The 17,843-nt window shown below is 36.7% G+C and overlaps 1 protein-coding gene across 1 annotated transcript; it reads right to left on the minus strand.

Moving 5' to 3' along the window:
* Positions 1-1,713: 1,713 nt before the first annotated feature.
* On the minus strand, positions 1,714-2,706 carry LOC306645743 (olfactory receptor 1J21-like; the record flags this gene model as incomplete). Its single annotated transcript, XM_079113825.1, has 1 exon — positions 1,714-2,706. One exon carries the CDS (start codon positions 2,704-2,706, stop codon positions 1,714-1,716), a length of 993 nt encoding a protein of 330 aa, XP_078969951.1.
* Positions 2,707-17,843: the final 15,137 nt, after the last annotated feature.

Here is a 17,843-nt window from a genome sequence, read left to right on the forward strand (position 1 = left end):
TAAGACATTGTGGATACAAATACACATAGCTAAACTATATCTTTTAGGTATGTTACTTCAATATTTTCCTAATGCGTAAAGTAAAATTTTTAGTAAAATGTTTAAAATATTGCTTTGGTTTGAAAAACATTCAAGTGGCTAACAGGCTTCAGGATCCGACCTCTCACACACAGGGTGACTACTCTAGAACTGCAGACAGGAGGCTTTGTGGCACATGGCTAGTTACTAAAGGTCTCTCAAATGCGAATTTCCTCTTTTATACAAAATACTGGAGTTAAAGGAATACAGATATGTCTGTCAGAGTAATCAGCTTATAGCAATGGAGTTCAGTGCCTTTGCCTGGAGCAGAAACAAGTGTCTTAAGGAATTAAGAGAAAACTTGGCCATTTCTGATGGAAACATAGAACCCTGCATTTATGCAGTTGGGTTAAGAAGTAACTGTTTTCATTTTTAAATGAAATATAGTTGGATTAAACTAAAACGAAGACCTGCTTGAACTCCCTGCATGCCTGGACTTCCTGACCTCCTGCCCAGCCTTTCTCCAGTCCCCAGCCAGAGAGGCTGAACCCCTTACTGGAATGGGCCCATCTCCCACGTAACATCACCACCTGAAAGGCCTTTCAACAACCGTCACTCTCAATGCCCTGCCTCACACCCACGTGGCCCCTGCAGGTCCTGGAGGACTCCAGTCGACTTGCTGTTCCTACGTGAGTCCTGCACCCATTCTGTGTAGACCACTGGATGACTGGCAATTTGTGACAAGGGACCCTCTCCTTGAGAAAATATTATGTGCCTAGTTATCATCACTCTAAGAACAAATGCAAAACAGTTTTTGACAATGATTAAGAAATAACCAACAGTTTAGGAAAATAGAAGAAAAGTTGAGGAAAACTGGTCATCAGTACCAAATTAATCCAAAAAATCTGCTTCTGCTCGGAACTTGGACCAGGGACAGTAACGCCATGCTATGTACTTTAAGAAAGCTATAATAAAAACTTTTGAATGTTTCACCACAAAGAAATGAAAAATGATTGAGAGAATAAATATGTTTGCCACCATTTGAACATTACACAATGTAAATACATACCAAAACATCACACAGCACAGCATGAATATGTATAATTTTTATGAGTATTTTAATATAAATGAGTAAATAAGAAATTAGGAAAACAGATAAAACTGCATTTCTTATTACACTTAAAAGGAAAATAAATTCAAAAAGTATTACAAAATTATACGCAAAAGTATAATCATGAACCCACTAGTAGTAAAATTTTAATCATCTTCAGAAAGAAAAAATAAACTTTGTTAGAACCAGTGAGGGCATGGGGGCGAGACAAAGATAAAAGCTGAGACTACATAATAATTTTAAATGTATTTAGGATGAGTACACATGAAAAGGAAAAATTAGAAGCAGGTAATTAGGCAGGGGTGTTTTCAACATTAACAATTAAACATAGACCAAAGCTATGTCCCCTGTGAAACACAGCTGATAAAGTGTGTCACATCAAGATTCACTAAGACACAGGGTTGGGCACGTGACTCCATGGGAGAGAGCTTGCCTAGTATCGTGAAGCTCTGGGTTCAACTCGCAGTATGGTCAAAAAAAAAAAAAAAAAAAAAAAGATTTGCTAAGAAAGAGCAATTCAAAGAGGAAATGATGCATGTACACTATTTAAATCTCACATCCAGCAATTGTTAAAATAATGGCCATCATGCTGAAAATATTCCCCTACTCAGGACATTTTCCAGAGCTCCTTTCATATCCCGATTCCTCAGACTGTAGATGAAGGGATTCAGCATGGGGGTGACCAGACTGTAGAACACAGACACAATGACATCCTTGTCTTTACTGCTATTGGATGAGGGGACAAAGTAAAGTGCAATAATTGCTCCATAGTACAGAGAAACCACAGAGAGGTGGGAGCCACATGTGGACAAGGCTTTGCAGATCCCCTTGATGGAGGGTCTTCTCAGGATGGTGGCCCCAATGTGGCCATAAGAGACCAGAATGCATACAAATGGCACAGAAATGACCACCGTTCCTACAGTGAGGATGACCAGCTGGTTGATGGTGGTGTCTGAGCTGGACAGCTTAATTAAGGCAGCAAGCTCACAGAAGAAGTGGTGGAGAGTGTTGTCTCTAAAGAAAGAGAGACGGGTTAGAAGGAGGGTGTGCACAAGGGAACCAGCAAAGGACAAGACCCAAGACACAATCACTAGCAGGAAACAGAGGCTCTGACTCATGATGGTGGTGTAGTGCAGGGGGTGACAGATGGCCACATACCTGTCATAGGCCATTGAGGTCAGGAGGAAGCTGTCAACACCTCCAAATAATAAGAAAAAATATGCCTGGCAAATGCACCCAACATAAGAGATGGACTGAGTCTGCGTCAGCATGTTCATGAGCATCTTTGGAGCTGTGACTGAGGAGAAGCAGATGTCAGTGAGGGCCAAGTGGCTGAGGAAGAAGTACATGGGGGTGTGGAGGCAAGAGTCCAGCCTGATGAGCAGGATGATGAGCAGGTTCCCCAGCAGCGTGGTCAGGTACATGGCCAGGAACAGGGCGCAGTACATGCCTTGCTCCTCTGGTTGGATGGGGAGCCCCAGGAGGAGGAACTCAGACACACTGCTCTGGTTGTCCCGCCTCATGTTCTTCAAGTTCTCTTTTGCTGGAAATGGAAATGTGAAAGAATGATAAATCATTGTGACTATTATGTAAAAAACATGACTTTGAAATAGTAAGTGCATTTCAACTTGAATAACTCAAGCTTTTTGCTACCCTAGTGATATTTTGGAGAAAGGATGTTATTTGTACATCTAGGAACAACATGACATCTTTTGAAAAAAACTCCATGAATCATCTGAAAAAGAATGATATCTGACCAGATCAACTCAGAGATTAGGAGACAAGGTGAAAGGCCAGGTCAGGAATCAGTTAACAGAAAAATGAGTGGCTGGCTCATCTCTAATGGACTGTAGGCATCTCTTAACCTTCTCCATCCCTTGGAAACACACTTTGGCTAATGCTTTAATTGCAGGAACCAGATCAAATGCAGAGAATCAAGTGGGAAACTGAATCTGTAAGATTTCAGCATGTGCAGAGGTGGTAGAAATATCCTAAGATGCAAGTTGAGGATAGAATTTAAGGGTTAAATATGAATGAATAACAAAATATCAAGTGGCATACCTTGTCATACATCCATCAGTTTTTTCTTGAAAAAAATTCTTCCCATTCAACATGTTTAATCTTCCAGCACCCTTTCCATAGGAATTTCCAAGAACATGTGGGAAAAGTAGGTTTCTCTGCCAAATTCCCATTTATGTTGCAACTTGAAATAGATCACTTTTATTCAAGTCCTTGGAACGGCAATAAACACTTGCCATTTCCAGTTACATCTGGGATCTGCCAGAGAACAGACTCTCTGTAAATGTCAATCTAGCATAAGGAAATAATAACTTCTCCTTTTTTCTGTTCCTAACCTAGTTTTTATGCCGAAAATTCTTAACTGATATATTTCTTGTCATAATTCTAAGATTCCTTACCTTATGATGATCAATCTCTCTTTCTTCTTCAAGTCAATTGGCCTTACACATACCCATGTGAACAATTACAAAGTAGCAGGGACAGAGAACATGAAGATCTGTCTGCTAAACAACAGAATCCACATTCTATACAAAGGCTAATTCAATTTGAACATCTCTATGAGAGTCAGAGAGTTCTAATCTCAAATTAGAACTCATTACTCATTTTGGAATTAACTACAGTTTCATTAATGTACCAATTCTCTCAACTTGAGTGAAATTATCTTTAACACTCCATTATTCTTCCACCCACTATGTTAAAAATTCTGTTAATATACCACCACATCATGTACAACAAGAAGAATGGGAAGTTATATTCCATGTAATTATTATATGTCAAAATACACCCTACTGTCATGTATAATTAAAAAGAACAAGTAAAAGAAATCAAAAACTTTTTTAAAAATCCCATTAATGTGATGTTGTCACCTGAGTTGGATACATTCAATCATGCTACTCATTATTACATGAATAACTGATAGTTTATCACAATAAAATGGTGATTAGTTGTCTGTTAGGTTACTTCTAATATTTTGCTATTATAATAAATAACAATGTTCACCTGTTATTTTGGATGTTGGGACATATGTTGATGCTATAAGTTCCTGCAAAATTGTGGGGAATGTAGAGTCATAATTTTGAAAGATTTTCAGATAACAAAAGGCTAAGGTGGCAGGAAGTTGATTCTTCAGTGTACTTTAAAAAGAGTCCTTAACAGAAGAACTTGTCACATGAAGAACAAAAAAATGAACCCTCCAGTTAAGAATTTGAAGATGACAGGGCTAGAGCACTTGATGAGCAGAGAAAACTCAAGACCACAGTCATCCTGGGAAAGGTATAAATGGAGAGTTATGGAGAATCAGGAATTACAAGACTTTGTCAGTTATTCTATTCCAGAGCAATAGCAAACTTGAGAAAAGATTTAAGTAAAGAAGAGAGAAAATTTTTTAAATAGCTTGCTGTCTATTGGGTGGAGAGATCAGATTATAGCAAGACAGGAGTGTCAAACGGAATCAAAATAGGAGGTAATTACAGTAGTGTAAATACAAAATAATACTTGTATACACCTGGATTATAACAGTGGAGATGAATAAAATTACAGAGATTTGGTATAAAATTTGGAAGATATCACAAGATCGAATGAAGGTTGAAGATAGACAAAGGCAGAAATTTTTCTAATATCCTCTCAAAAATGAAATATAAGATCAGTCTCAGATAAATATTTCTATACAGATATTTGATTTTGTTCTATCTATTCAAAATTTGGATAGGTACTCAGCTGGAGATAAATACCCTACAGGGAACCATCTGCCAGATTCTGGTGTGAGGAAATGTAGAATCTAGGGATCAGAAGCACACATTGGATACACACACATGTGTAACACAGAAACACAAGCAATGATGCTACTGAATGTGAATTCTACTCCTGCTCTGCCTGGGCCCCTTACGTGAGGAGCACAGATACTTTCAGCTAATAGCCATGGGAAAGTCCTTCCATTTTCCTCCAGCAGACGTGGAAAGCTGTGAAGCAAGTGGCGTCTTAAAAGGACTCAAGTTTCCAAAGCAACAGGGAACTGAGTTATCAGTTCAGAATCAAACTATATATACACATATACACACACATCTGTGCACAGCTTCACGATGGATCATGGGAGGCCCTACCTCTGTCTCCATCTCCAAATTAGAGGAGAAAACAGATATAATTGCTTTATTGCTTCTCTTCCCTTGGGAGAAGAACTAAGCATTGTAGCAGGCCTGAGGGATCTTACTCTTGGAGGAATACTGACATTAGGGAAGGCAGCTACTAGGAACCTGGTAATACACGATGCCTTTTGCCTTCTCCGTTTACCTGGTGAAAGTGTAACTCAGAGTCCATCATAAACCAGGGTGAAGGCTGAGTGGGATAACACAGGATCTTGGTAATGAATCCTATCAACACTATAGTACCATTATTCTCTGATTAAAAGAGTGAAGGAGGATATATGTCCCAGTCACCACTGGACCCTGAGGAATGGAGTAGAGTTTCTATGAATCTGTCTCTTGGTAGGAAACTATGGTGTCAGCATTAGATTGCTGCAACATTCTTACAACAACATGAAAATGACTATTTGATCTATACACTCTACTAATCCCCTTTAAAAACTGATCGCAATCCATTCAGTACATCTCCACTGCATTCTTCCTGGTAGAAAATCAATACCATGTGCTCACTATTCAAGGTGAAGATCTATAAATATTTATAATTATTACTATTCAGATTTCTAATGTTCCCAGCACCATTTGTTGAGGAGTCTTTTTTTCCAATGCATGTTTATGACACCTCTGTCTAGTATGAGACAACTATATTAATGTGGGTATGTCTCTATGTCTTCTATTCTGTACCACTGGTCTTCATGACTGTTTTGGTACCAATTCCACACTGTTTTTGTTACTATAGCTAACATGTAATTTAAGATCTAGTGTTATGAGGCCTCCTGCTTCACTTTTCTCACTGAGGATTGCTTTGGCTATTCTGGGACTTTTATTTTTCCAGATGAATTTCATGATTACTTTCTGTTTCTATGAAGAACATCATTGGAATTTTAATAGGAATTGCATTAAATCTGTATAGTGCTTTGGTAGTATGACCATTGTGACAATATTAATCCTGCCTATCCAAGAACATGAAAGATCTTTCCATCTTCTAAGGTCTTCTTCAAGTTCTTTCTTTAGCATTCTATAGTTTTCATTGCAGAGATCTTTCATCTTTTGTTTGATTGATTCACAAGTAATTTATCTTATTCATGAGGCTATTGTGACTGGTATAGTTCTCCTAATTCTTTTTTAACTTTTTTATTTGTTCTTTTTAGTTATACATGACAGTAGAATATATTTCGACATATCATACATACTTGGAGTATAACTTCTCATTCTTGTGGATGTACATGATATGAAGTTAAACTGGCCCTGTATTCATATATGAACATAGGAAAGTTACATCTGATACTTTCTATTGTCTTTCCCATTCTCACCCCCCAATTTCCCCCATTCCCCTGTCCAATCCAGTGAACCTCCACTGCTCCCTCCCTTTTCCCCCTTCTGTTGTGAATCAGCATCCACATATCACAGAGAACTTTTGACTTTTGGTTATTGGGGTTTGGCTTATTTCACTTAGCGTGATAGCCTCAAGTTCAGTCCATTTACTGGCAAATGCCATAATTTCATCCTTTTTTATGACTAATTTTTATTGTGTATTTGTACCATATTTTCTTTATCCATTCATCTCTTGAAAGTCACCTAGGTTGGTTCCATAGTTTAGCTATTGTGAACTGAGCTGCTATAAACATTGATTTGGCTATGTCACTATAGTGTGCTGATTTTAAGTCCTTTGGGTATTTGCTAAGGGGTGGGATAACTGGGTCAAATGGTGGTTCCATTCCAAGTTTTCTGAGGAATCTCCACACTGCTTTCCAGAGTGGTTGCACTAATTTTCAGTCCCACTAGCAATGTATGAGTGTACCTTTTCCCCCACATCCTCACCAACATTTATTGTTTTATTCTTGATTATTGTCATTCTGACTGGAGTGAGGTGAAATCTCAGTTTAGTTTTAATTTGAGTTTCTCTAATTGCTAGTGATGTTGCACATTTTTCATATATTTGTTGACTAATCATATTTCTTCTTCTGTGAAGTGCCTGTTCAATTCCTTTGCCCATTGATTGATTGGGTTATTTGGCTTTTGGCATTAAGTTTTTTGAGTTCTTTATATATCCTAGAGATTAATGCTCAATCTGAAGTGCAAGTGGCAAAGATTTTGTTCTAGTCTATAGGCTTTCTCTTCACTATATTGGTTCACCTCCTGTGACGAAGCTTTTTAGTTTGATACCATCCCATTTATTGATTCTTGATTTTACTTCTTGCACTTTAGGAGTCTTGTTGAGGAATTTGGTTCCTAAGTCAATATGATGGAAAGTGGGCCTATTTTTTTCTTCTAGTAGGTGCAGGGTCTGTGGTTTAATGTCTAGCCCTTGATCCACTTTGAGTTGAGTTTTCTGGGTGATAGACATGGTCTAATTTCATTTTGTTACATACGGATTTCCAGTTTTGCCAGAACCATTTGTTGAAGAGGCTATCTTTTCTCAAGTGGATATTTATAGCAACTTTGTCTCCTATGAGATAGCTGTTTTTATGTGGATTTTTCTCTGTGTCTTCTAGTCTGTACCATTGGTCTATATGCCTGTTTTGGTGCCAATACCATGCCATTTTTGTTACTATAGCTCTGAAGTATAGTTTGAGGTCTGGTATTGGAATAACTCCTGCTGCACTTTTCTCACTGAGGAATGCTATGGCTGTTCTGAGCCTCTTATTTTTCCAAATGAATTTCATGACTGCTTCTTCTCTTTCTATGAAGAACATCATCTTAATAGGAATTGCATTAAATATGAATAGCACTTTTGGTAGTATGGTCATTTTGACAATATGATTCTGCCTATCCAAGAACATAGGAGACCTTTCTGTCTTCTAAGGTATTCTTCAATTTCTTTCTTTAGTGTTCTATAGTTTTCATTGTAGAGGTCTTTCAGCTCCTTTGTTAAATTGATTTCCAAATTTTTGAGGCTATTGTGAATGGGATAGTTTCCTTATTTCTTTTTCAGTTGATTCATCAGGTTTAAGGTCTTCTAACAAAACATGCCAGTGATGATTCTCTCTCTTCTCCTTCCTCCCCCTTCATCTTTCTACTACTTATTATTATTGTTCTCTCTCTCTCTCTTTTCTCTCTCTTCAGTATAAGGATTTAACAAGGAGTTACCTATCTGCAAACCAAGAAGAGAGCACCAAATCAGTTAAAAATTTGATCTTGGATTTATAACCTCCAGAACTGTGAGAAAATAAATTTCTGTTGTTTAAACCAACTTGTCTATGTATGGTGCATTGCTGTCAGTCCACGAAAATGGAGTCATACATGTACATATGTACGAGTATGTATTTTAGAGGTGCATACATATAGCAATAAAATGAAAATATCGATAGAATTAAAAAATAAAATTTTGCATAGTCATTTCCTCCTGAGGAGAGACAGTAGTATGTGGATAGTTCGAAAGCAGATTCAAATGAAGCTTTCTTAAAAATAAATATTTGTTAATGGAGGTTAACATTCATAGATAGAATGAGCATGCAGGAAATGCACAATTTCATGAATTTTGACAAAAGAAATATGCCATGTAATTATCAGCTGAATAATGAAATAGCCCTCCATAGTGCCCCTCTTAGTCATTTTCTCTAAATGTAAATCTTATTCTACTACCACAATTACGCTTGACTGATTATTTACCTCATAAAATGAAATGCAAACAAGCCTGTGTTCTTTTTATATTTAAGCTATTTTATATAACTGCATGTACTTATGTGCTTGGACACTAATGAAACAGTACATCCAATTGGGGAAATACATATCAATACACACTTCAGAAAGTTTTGTTGAGTCCCTTCCCAGCCAATGTCATCCAGAAGCAACCAGTACTTTGCTGCTTAACAATACATTATGCCATAAAAGGTGTCTCTAGGTCTGGTACGGGATGTAGAACTTGTACTGGAACTAGTATGAGCTCCATGGCTAGCATTAGACTGATGCTAGGGCTTCGTTCTAATGTGAAACTACTATTACAGTTGACATCAAAATCATTTAATTTCTGTCCATTAGACTAGCAGCAAATCTTTCCATAGAAACTGTACACGTCAAGAGGGCATGGAATGACACATTTGAGTCCTAAGAGAAGTAGCTGCCAAATAAGATGACTGTACATAGCAAGGCTACACTTGAGAAATAAAGTTCATATAAGACATTTTAAAATAGCAAAAATTGAGGAAATTCATGACCACCCAAAGAATCCTACCAAAGATGCTTAAGAAATCCTATACTCAGAAGTAGAAGAAAGATAACTATCATGAGAGCATGAAAAGTATAAATACCACTAGAGAAGTAGACCTGAAACAAAAATAGAAAATAATCAAACATTAGCAATACAGTAAACCATAAAACACCAGTAAGAGGGGAAGAAATGGACAAAGCATATTCAAAACAACTGGAGGAAAAATTTTTAAAATTGGCAGACAAAAATCCATACATTTGAACAATAACTCTGAATGTACATGCTCTTAATTCTTAAATTAAATTTTTCTTTTTATAGTGGCTGAATAAATTTAAAAACCAGACTCAATATTATGCTGACAATAAGAAAGTCACTTTACCAGTAAAGCCACGCAAGAGTTAGATGGAAAAATAATAATCTAAGCAAATGGAATACTAAAGAAATCAAGAGTAGCTATAAGTAAATATGAAAGAAATAGATTTAAGACAAAAGCAATGAGACAAAGAAGGTCAGTACATAATGATTCAGGGATCAACAAACCTATATGAGCAAATGTCAGAGCACCCACATTTGTAAAACAAACACTATTAGACCTAAAGAGAAAGATAGGCTCCAATAAAGCAGTAGAGGTTTACCCCCTTATCACTGATGGGTGCACCATCCAGACACTAAAAAATCTACAAAGAAACATCAGAGTTAAACTGTGCTACAGATCAATAAGCTTAACAGGCATTACAGAATATTCCATCCAACAGCTTCAGAGTACAGTCTTTTCCTCAAAGCATGAAACTTTTCTAGCATAGGCTATTATGGTGTGGTATGAGGTGTCCCCCAAAAGTTCATGTGTGAGACAATGCAAGAAGATTCAGAGAGAATGATTGGGTTGTAAAAGTCTTAACCCAATCAGTCATTTAATCCCCTGATAGGTAGGAACTAACTGAGTGGTAACTGAAGTGGTAGGGTGTGGCTGGAGGAGATTGAATGATTGAATTGAGGCATGGCTTTAGGGGTATATATTTCGTATCTAGAGAGGGGAGACTTTCTCTCCCTCTCTCTCTCTCTCTCTCTCTCTCTCTCTCCCGTCTCTCTCTCTCTCTCTCTCTCCTCTCTCTCACCTCTCTCTCTCTCTCTCTCTCTCCTCTCCTTCCTGACCACCATGATGTAAGCTGCTTCCCTCCATCACCCTCTCCCACATGATGTTCAAGCTCACCTTGAGACCCAAGGAATGGAGCCAGCCTTCTATGGACTAAGACCTCTGAAACCATGAGCCCTCAAATAAACCTTTCCTCCTTTACAGTTGTGCTGGTCAGGTCATTTAGTCATAGCAGCAACATAGCTGACTAAAACAGAGACCTTATGTTAGGCCACAAAATAAGTATTAACAAATTGTTAAAAAAGAAATCATGTCCTGTGTCTTTTCTTATCACAATATAAAACTAGAAGTCAGCAGCAGGACAACCTTTAGAATTATACCAACATACTGTAATGAACAACACACTTTTGAATAAGCCTTAATGGGTCACTGGGGAAGTGGAAAAATTTCTTGGCAGAAATGAATATGAAAACGGAACATACCCAAACTTGTGGAATCTCACATTGACTACAGAACATAATAATTAAAAACAGCATGGTATGGTCATCAAAACAGACGTGAAAAACAATGCTATAGGAAGACACAGAGACAAACCCACATGTATACAGTCATCTGATACGTGACAAAAGTGCCAAAAAATATGCATTGGAGAAAAGGTGGCCTTTTTTAACAAATCATGCTGGGAAAAACTGGATATCCATATGTAGAAAAAATGAAACTAGGTTCCTGTCTCTCATTCTGCACTAGGTCAAACTCCAAGTGGATCAAAGACTTACAAAATTAGACCATGAACTGCAACTGTTGGAGGAAAATAAACATAGAATCAAGACCCCACATACTGGAGCAGATGCCAGGTTCCTTAACAAGATTCTAAAGTGCAGAAATAAAACCAAGGATGAATCAGTGTGATGGAACCAAATTAAAAAGCTTCTGCCCAGCAAAGAAAGCAAAAACACACAGAGAGCCCGCAGGAGAAGGTCTTTGGCAGCTACTCCTCCGACAGGGAATTAAGATGCAGAGCACACAAAGCACTCAAAAATCTTAACACCAAAGCACAGATAAGCTGATCAAAAACTGAAAACAAAAGAACTGAACAGACCCTTCTCAAAAAGAATACAAATGGCCACAAATTGTCAATGTTTCCTAAATTAAGGAGACTGGAAAAAAGAACACATTTTGTTGCTAATATTGTTTTCGACAATTTGAAAAATGTGTTGCTATTAAAAAGAGTAACATGGAGTCCTGCTATAGTAATAGACAAACACGACTACCAGCTTCTAAGGTTAATAAGCGGTTTATTATATTATGTGCATAAAAATTTACACAATTCCATTACAAAGCCTATGGTGTTCATAATTTTATATACAGAGTGGAAGTGTGAGTCGTGGTACACACTGCTACACTTTAGTCCTCTTCCCACATAGTAAGGCTTATCATGAACTCCTGGTTTTTCAGCAACTGGGGAGTGATGGATATCCAAAATTAAAAGCATGATACACAGATTATATAGAGGTACACATATCTGAGAAATGATTTATCTACCAAAAATTTTAAAATGATGGTGTTAGCATTGCAGAGGAGTGTAGAAATGGTGAAATGTGAAAATTAATTTGAGGTATTTATTATTCATAAGAAAAATAATTAAAGGAACTTTTACCTCAGACTGTATTAAAAATAATCAACTTCTTTATTTCAAGGAATTCCAGGGACTGAAGGTAAAATTTAAAACTTTTACATAAAAGCTCGGCATACTTTTCATCAGGTACATAGGACAAGGGAGTACTTTTGTTAAAAAAAAAAAAAAAACTCACATATATTTTGTGAAACAACAGTGCAAATCACATTGTTTCACTAGCCAATGCCAGCCCCAAATTCTATTAAGATGAAAAATCTCCAAGTGATATAATACCCAGTCTTGTTGGATTGTTACCAAGCAGATACAATTGATATTCAATTCTACTAACTCCTGATGACATCTAGTCTAATTTCTTATCACACAGTATTGATTAGGCCAGACTTGTGTGTTTTAGTCTAGGAACACAATTGGCTTCTATTTTCTAAAGTCACAGACTTCCCCTTGATTCCAAAGATTCTCTTGTACTTATAAGTTGTCAGTCGTGTGTGTGTGTGTGTGTGTGTACAAATGGTATTAATATGAAATTGTTCTAGAGGGGATTCCACTGGGGTATTCCTACTACTGAAGCAAACAATGCACCCCTGTATTTGCATAAATACTGGGAATATAAATCTACGTTCCTCAGCTTCTGCACTTTTCCTGATGCAACATCCCTTACTTATCGTCTTGAAATACGATGATCACCACGTCCAGGGTGACTTCCTCAAAAATCACTTAGAAAACCAATTATAAGTGGAGGAATTAATAACTTCAAACACATTAACTATTTTTACTACTGGTAGATAAAAAAGTAAAAATCTTTATATGATGAAACGCATTTGCAATATAAAAAGGATGACTTTATCACTTTAGCCAGTAAATGGAAGGATCTAAAGACTCTCAAGCTAAGTGAAGGAAGCCAAACCCCAAAACCAAAAGTCAAATATTCTCTTTGATATGTGGATGCTAACACACAACAAGGTGGGAGGGAGAATTGAAGTTCTGTGGATTGTGGAACAAACCTAGATGCCCTTCAATAGATGAATGGATAAAGAAACTGTGGTATATATACACAATGAAATATTACTCAGCCATGAGAAGAATAAAATTATGGCATTTGCAGGTAAAAGGAAAGTTGAAGAATATCATGCTAAGTTAAATAAGCTGATCCCATAAAACCAAAGGCTGAATGATTGCTCTGATAAGTGGATGCTATACATAGTGAGGTGGAGGGGGGTAAAGAAAGAATGCAGGAACATTGGATTATGTAGAAGGAAATGAGAGGAGGGGAGGGGGCAGGGGGAAAGAAAGATAGTGGGATGAGATGGACATCATTACCCTATGTACACGTATGATTACAAAAATGGTGTGACTCTACATCATGTGCAATCAGAGAAATGAAAAGTTGTACTCCATTTGTGTACAATGACTCAAAATGCATTCTGCTGTCATGTTTAACTGAATAGAACAAACAATTAAGAAAAAAAAAAGAAAAAGGGGAATGAAGGGAAGGGGGGTAGGAATAAGAATGACTGTTGAATGAATCAGACACCAATTTTCTATGTTCATATATGAATATACCACAATACACCACCACTGAAACTCCACATCGTATACAATCACAAGAATGGAATCCTAATTAGAATAAGTGAGTATATATAATATGTCAAAATATACTCTAATGCCATGCACATCTAAAAAGAACATACAAAAATAAAATAAAAATTTTAAATATGGACAAAGGATTAATTTCCAAATTACATGAAGACTGTCTATAACACAATAAATAAAAGACAAACCACCCAATAGAAAAGCAGGAAAAAACATGATCATATATTTCACGTGAAGAAATTCTAGAGCAACAAGGATAATGATGCTTGTTCTCATGATCCAGTGTGGGTCTCCCAGTGGGTAGAAGGCTTTTCACTCTCTGATAATTCAAGAGTCAGGCTCAATTTTTCTGAGAGCAGCAGGTCATCTATTTCCCCCCGATAGAGAAGATCCATCTGTTTCTTTAAGAACCTGGTCAGGAAATAACACACCTTCTCTTCCACTGTTGGGAATGTGTTGTCTCAACCCCCTAGATCAGTAAAAAAGATGAAGCAACTCCTTCCCAGTGATATCTTTGCAGATAATGAGTTGGATAGACAGTCAGGCATCTCTGTCACAAATAGCCAGTAAACATAGGGTTAGTTGCTTTATTGCATTAATGATCATGGTAACAGGAAGTAAAAGCAGAGTTAGACGTAATTTGCTATTCTCTACGTTTGCAGAAATAGTGAAATCTTTGTGTTTAAAATGTTAAGAGGAAAAGCGAGAGGAACTCTCAAGCTCTGTAGATACATGTTTAAATTAGTGTAATTTAAAAAAATAAGAATGGTCCTAGTCTTTTAAATCTCTCTCCTGTTTCCCAAGGTGGTTGTACTAATTAGCAGTCCTACCAACAATGTATGAGTGCACCTTTCCCCACATCCATGCCAGCATTTATTACTATCTGTATTCTTGATAATTGTCATTCTAATGGAGAAGATAACCCAACTATTCCATCTCTTCTTATTTATCCAAGAAAATGAAAATCAGCACATTGTCATAATGCAGGCATACCAGTGTTTACAGAAGCACAATTCACAGTAGCCAAGTTATGAAACCAGCCCAAGTGCCCATCAACAAATGAATGGATAAAGAAAATGTGGTATATACACAATGAAATTTTACTCAGTCATAAAGAAGAATGAAATCATATCGTTCGCAGGTTAAGGGATGGGACCAGAGAGCATCATGCTAAGTGAAATAAAGTAGGCTGAGAAAACCACTGGATGAATTCTTTCTTTCATTTGTGGAAATGAGAGTGAAATAAGGGAAATATAGTGGAGGGCACATGAAAATAGGAGGGAGATAAATAGAGCAAGAGGAAGGAAACTGAGGAGAGAAGAAGGAGGGGAAAGAGAGGAACTGGGCAATAAACTGGCCAAATTATGGTGTTTCCTATGTGCACACACCAGTGGACTCCACCTTCATGTACATCCACAAAAGCACCAAATTCTAAAGAAAACAATCCACAGAGGGAAGACCAGGAGAGTAGAGGAAGGGGAACATGGAGAAGAAAAGGAAGGGAGGGGATTGGAAAGAAAGGGAATGTGGAAGTCCTGGGGATGGAAATGGAGCAAATTATATTCCATGCATGTATGAATGTGCCGACACGAACCCCACCACTAGGCATAACTATAGTGCAGTAGTGAAACACTGAAAAATCAGTGGACTCCCTTACAGCAGTTTCAGGCTTACTGAAAAATTGAGCAGAGACTCTTCCATTGGCCTGCAATTTCCATGAGTAATACTTTACATCGGTATAGGACCTTTGTTAAAACTGAATCAATATTGGTAAGCCAAAATTGGACTAAGTCCATAGCTTACGTTAGGGTTCATCTCCCTTTATTCTACAGCTTTTGCTTTGATTGTTTTTCTCTTAGTTTAGTTTTGACAATGGATAGTGATGTGTATCTAAAGTTACAGTCTCAAAGAATAATTTGGGGGCCCTAAAAATTTTCATTTGTTCTACTTATTCACCCTCCCCTTTATCCTACCAAATCTTGGCAATCATTGATTGTTTTATCATCCTTGTTTTGCATTTTCTAGAATGTCAGTAGATAGTTGTAATCATGTCCAATGTAGCCTTTCCAGAAAGGTTTCTTAGTATAACTATTTTCTAGAAGAGTTTAGTGGTGATAGATAAACTGCGTATACGCTTGCCCTACAATCAAGTAATCTTCTGTATATACAAATTTACATAACACTTTACATATACACACAGTATAGATGCACATAACATTTGTAGCAGCATTCTCCATAATAGCATTCAGTGACTCAAAAACAATGATCACTGAAAATAGAGGAAAATAAATGTTTATACTCTCATAGTGGAAGGTGAAAAATATGAATGAATTTGACAGGGATAATAGTAAAAGAAAAGACAATAAAATAGAATATAAAGTTTTATTTACATGCAATATGGAGTAGGAAAGATTGTTTAAATGTTAAAGTCTTACATATAGTAAAGGAACATAGAAAATAGTAAAAATACTGGGGTAACTTCAAGAGGAATGAAAACACAAATCAGAATGACCAAAGGAATTCAGTGTACTGTTAGGTTTTCTAGATACTTTTAGCTAAGATATTGATTTATAGATATTTTCTAGATATTTCTAGCCAAGGTACTGTTTAATAAATATTAATTTTGATATTTTTCTTTAAAATGTGATCATTTGTCATCTCTATATGAACACATACACATTTTAGGATGCTACAGCCGTCGAGATCCCCAAACGAAAAGAAAAAAACATACCTGGCACATGTATTTAAACTGCACATATGTTATGTATGTTATTTTGTTTATGTGTGATTTCAGTATTTCTTAAAGATAAAGTAAAAATTTCTAGCAAAATTGGTAAAAATGTTGCTCAGGTTTGAAAATTATCCAAGTGGTTTTGTAGGTCCCAGGATGTGACTTCACATACAGCAGTCTGACTTCCAGTTTACTATATTGCTAACTTAGTGCCAGATGCCTAGTTAGTAAACTTCTGATGAATTTGAATTGCCTCTTTAACACCAAACCCGGAGTTAAGTAAATAATACATGCAAGCATATTTGTTACAATAATCAATTTACAGCAATAAAGTTAAGTAACTTTGCCTTGACAGAGGCAGTTTCTCAAGAACTAAAAGAACACACTACCCTTTCAGATGGAAATGTAGAACACTGTATCTGTAGAGCTGGGGAAGGGAAATGCCTTTTTTCTTTTTATAATAAAATATAGTTGGACTGAACTACACTGAAGACTGACAAAAACTGAGTCTGGGTTTCCTATACTTCCTAACATCCCATGTTGCCTTTCTCCAGTCCCTACTCAGATGGGCTGATCCTCCTATGAGAGTGGGCTTGATCCCCCACGAACACATCACCACCTGGAAGGCTTGCAAAAAATCTCTCCTCTCCTACTGCACCTCACCCCACGGAACATTCTGGGGCTCGTGTAGAGGGCTCCATTCAAGTCTATGTTTGACATTTGGGCTGTGTATCTGTTTTATTGGGTCCCATTGTCCCAGCATTCCACAGACAGAAAGCCATCTGAAATTATAATCCCTGAAAAAGACTTGAAGGGACAGGATGGGGAAAATTGTTCAAAGAATACTAAGTTACAGTAGGGGAAATAATTTGTGCCCCATTGGCACAGTATGGTAAACTGTGATAATGATACAATTTTATGTATTTCAGAAAGCAAGAAGAAACAGTTTTAAAATAATTTCACACAAGGAAGTGACAAATGTTTGAGAAGAGAGATATGCTTTCCTTTGTTCAAATAATATACATGATATATAGCATGTATGGAAGCATTGTATGCTGCCTTATAAATGTGTACCATTTTATTTGGCAATTAAAAAATGAAACATATAAAATGTTATTAAAACCTAAAACTAAATCTAGAGTTTTAATTAAGGTTACACACAAAATGAATTCAAAAGGAATTACAAAATAAACCAACAAAAAATAAAATCATAAAGCAAGGAAAAATGATTTATTATTTGAGAAGGGAGAAAACTGTCATGAAAGTCTACAAACTACCAATTTTTAAAAAGACTGATACACCTGATAGGGAAGACAATGGCCATCATAGTGAAATTATTCCCTCTCCTGTAGAATGTTTC

This window comes from Sciurus vulgaris (genome assembly GCF_902686455.1).
Source record: "Sciurus vulgaris genome assembly, chromosome: 15".
NCBI classification, from domain to species: domain Eukaryota; kingdom Metazoa; phylum Chordata; class Mammalia; order Rodentia; family Sciuridae; genus Sciurus; species Sciurus vulgaris.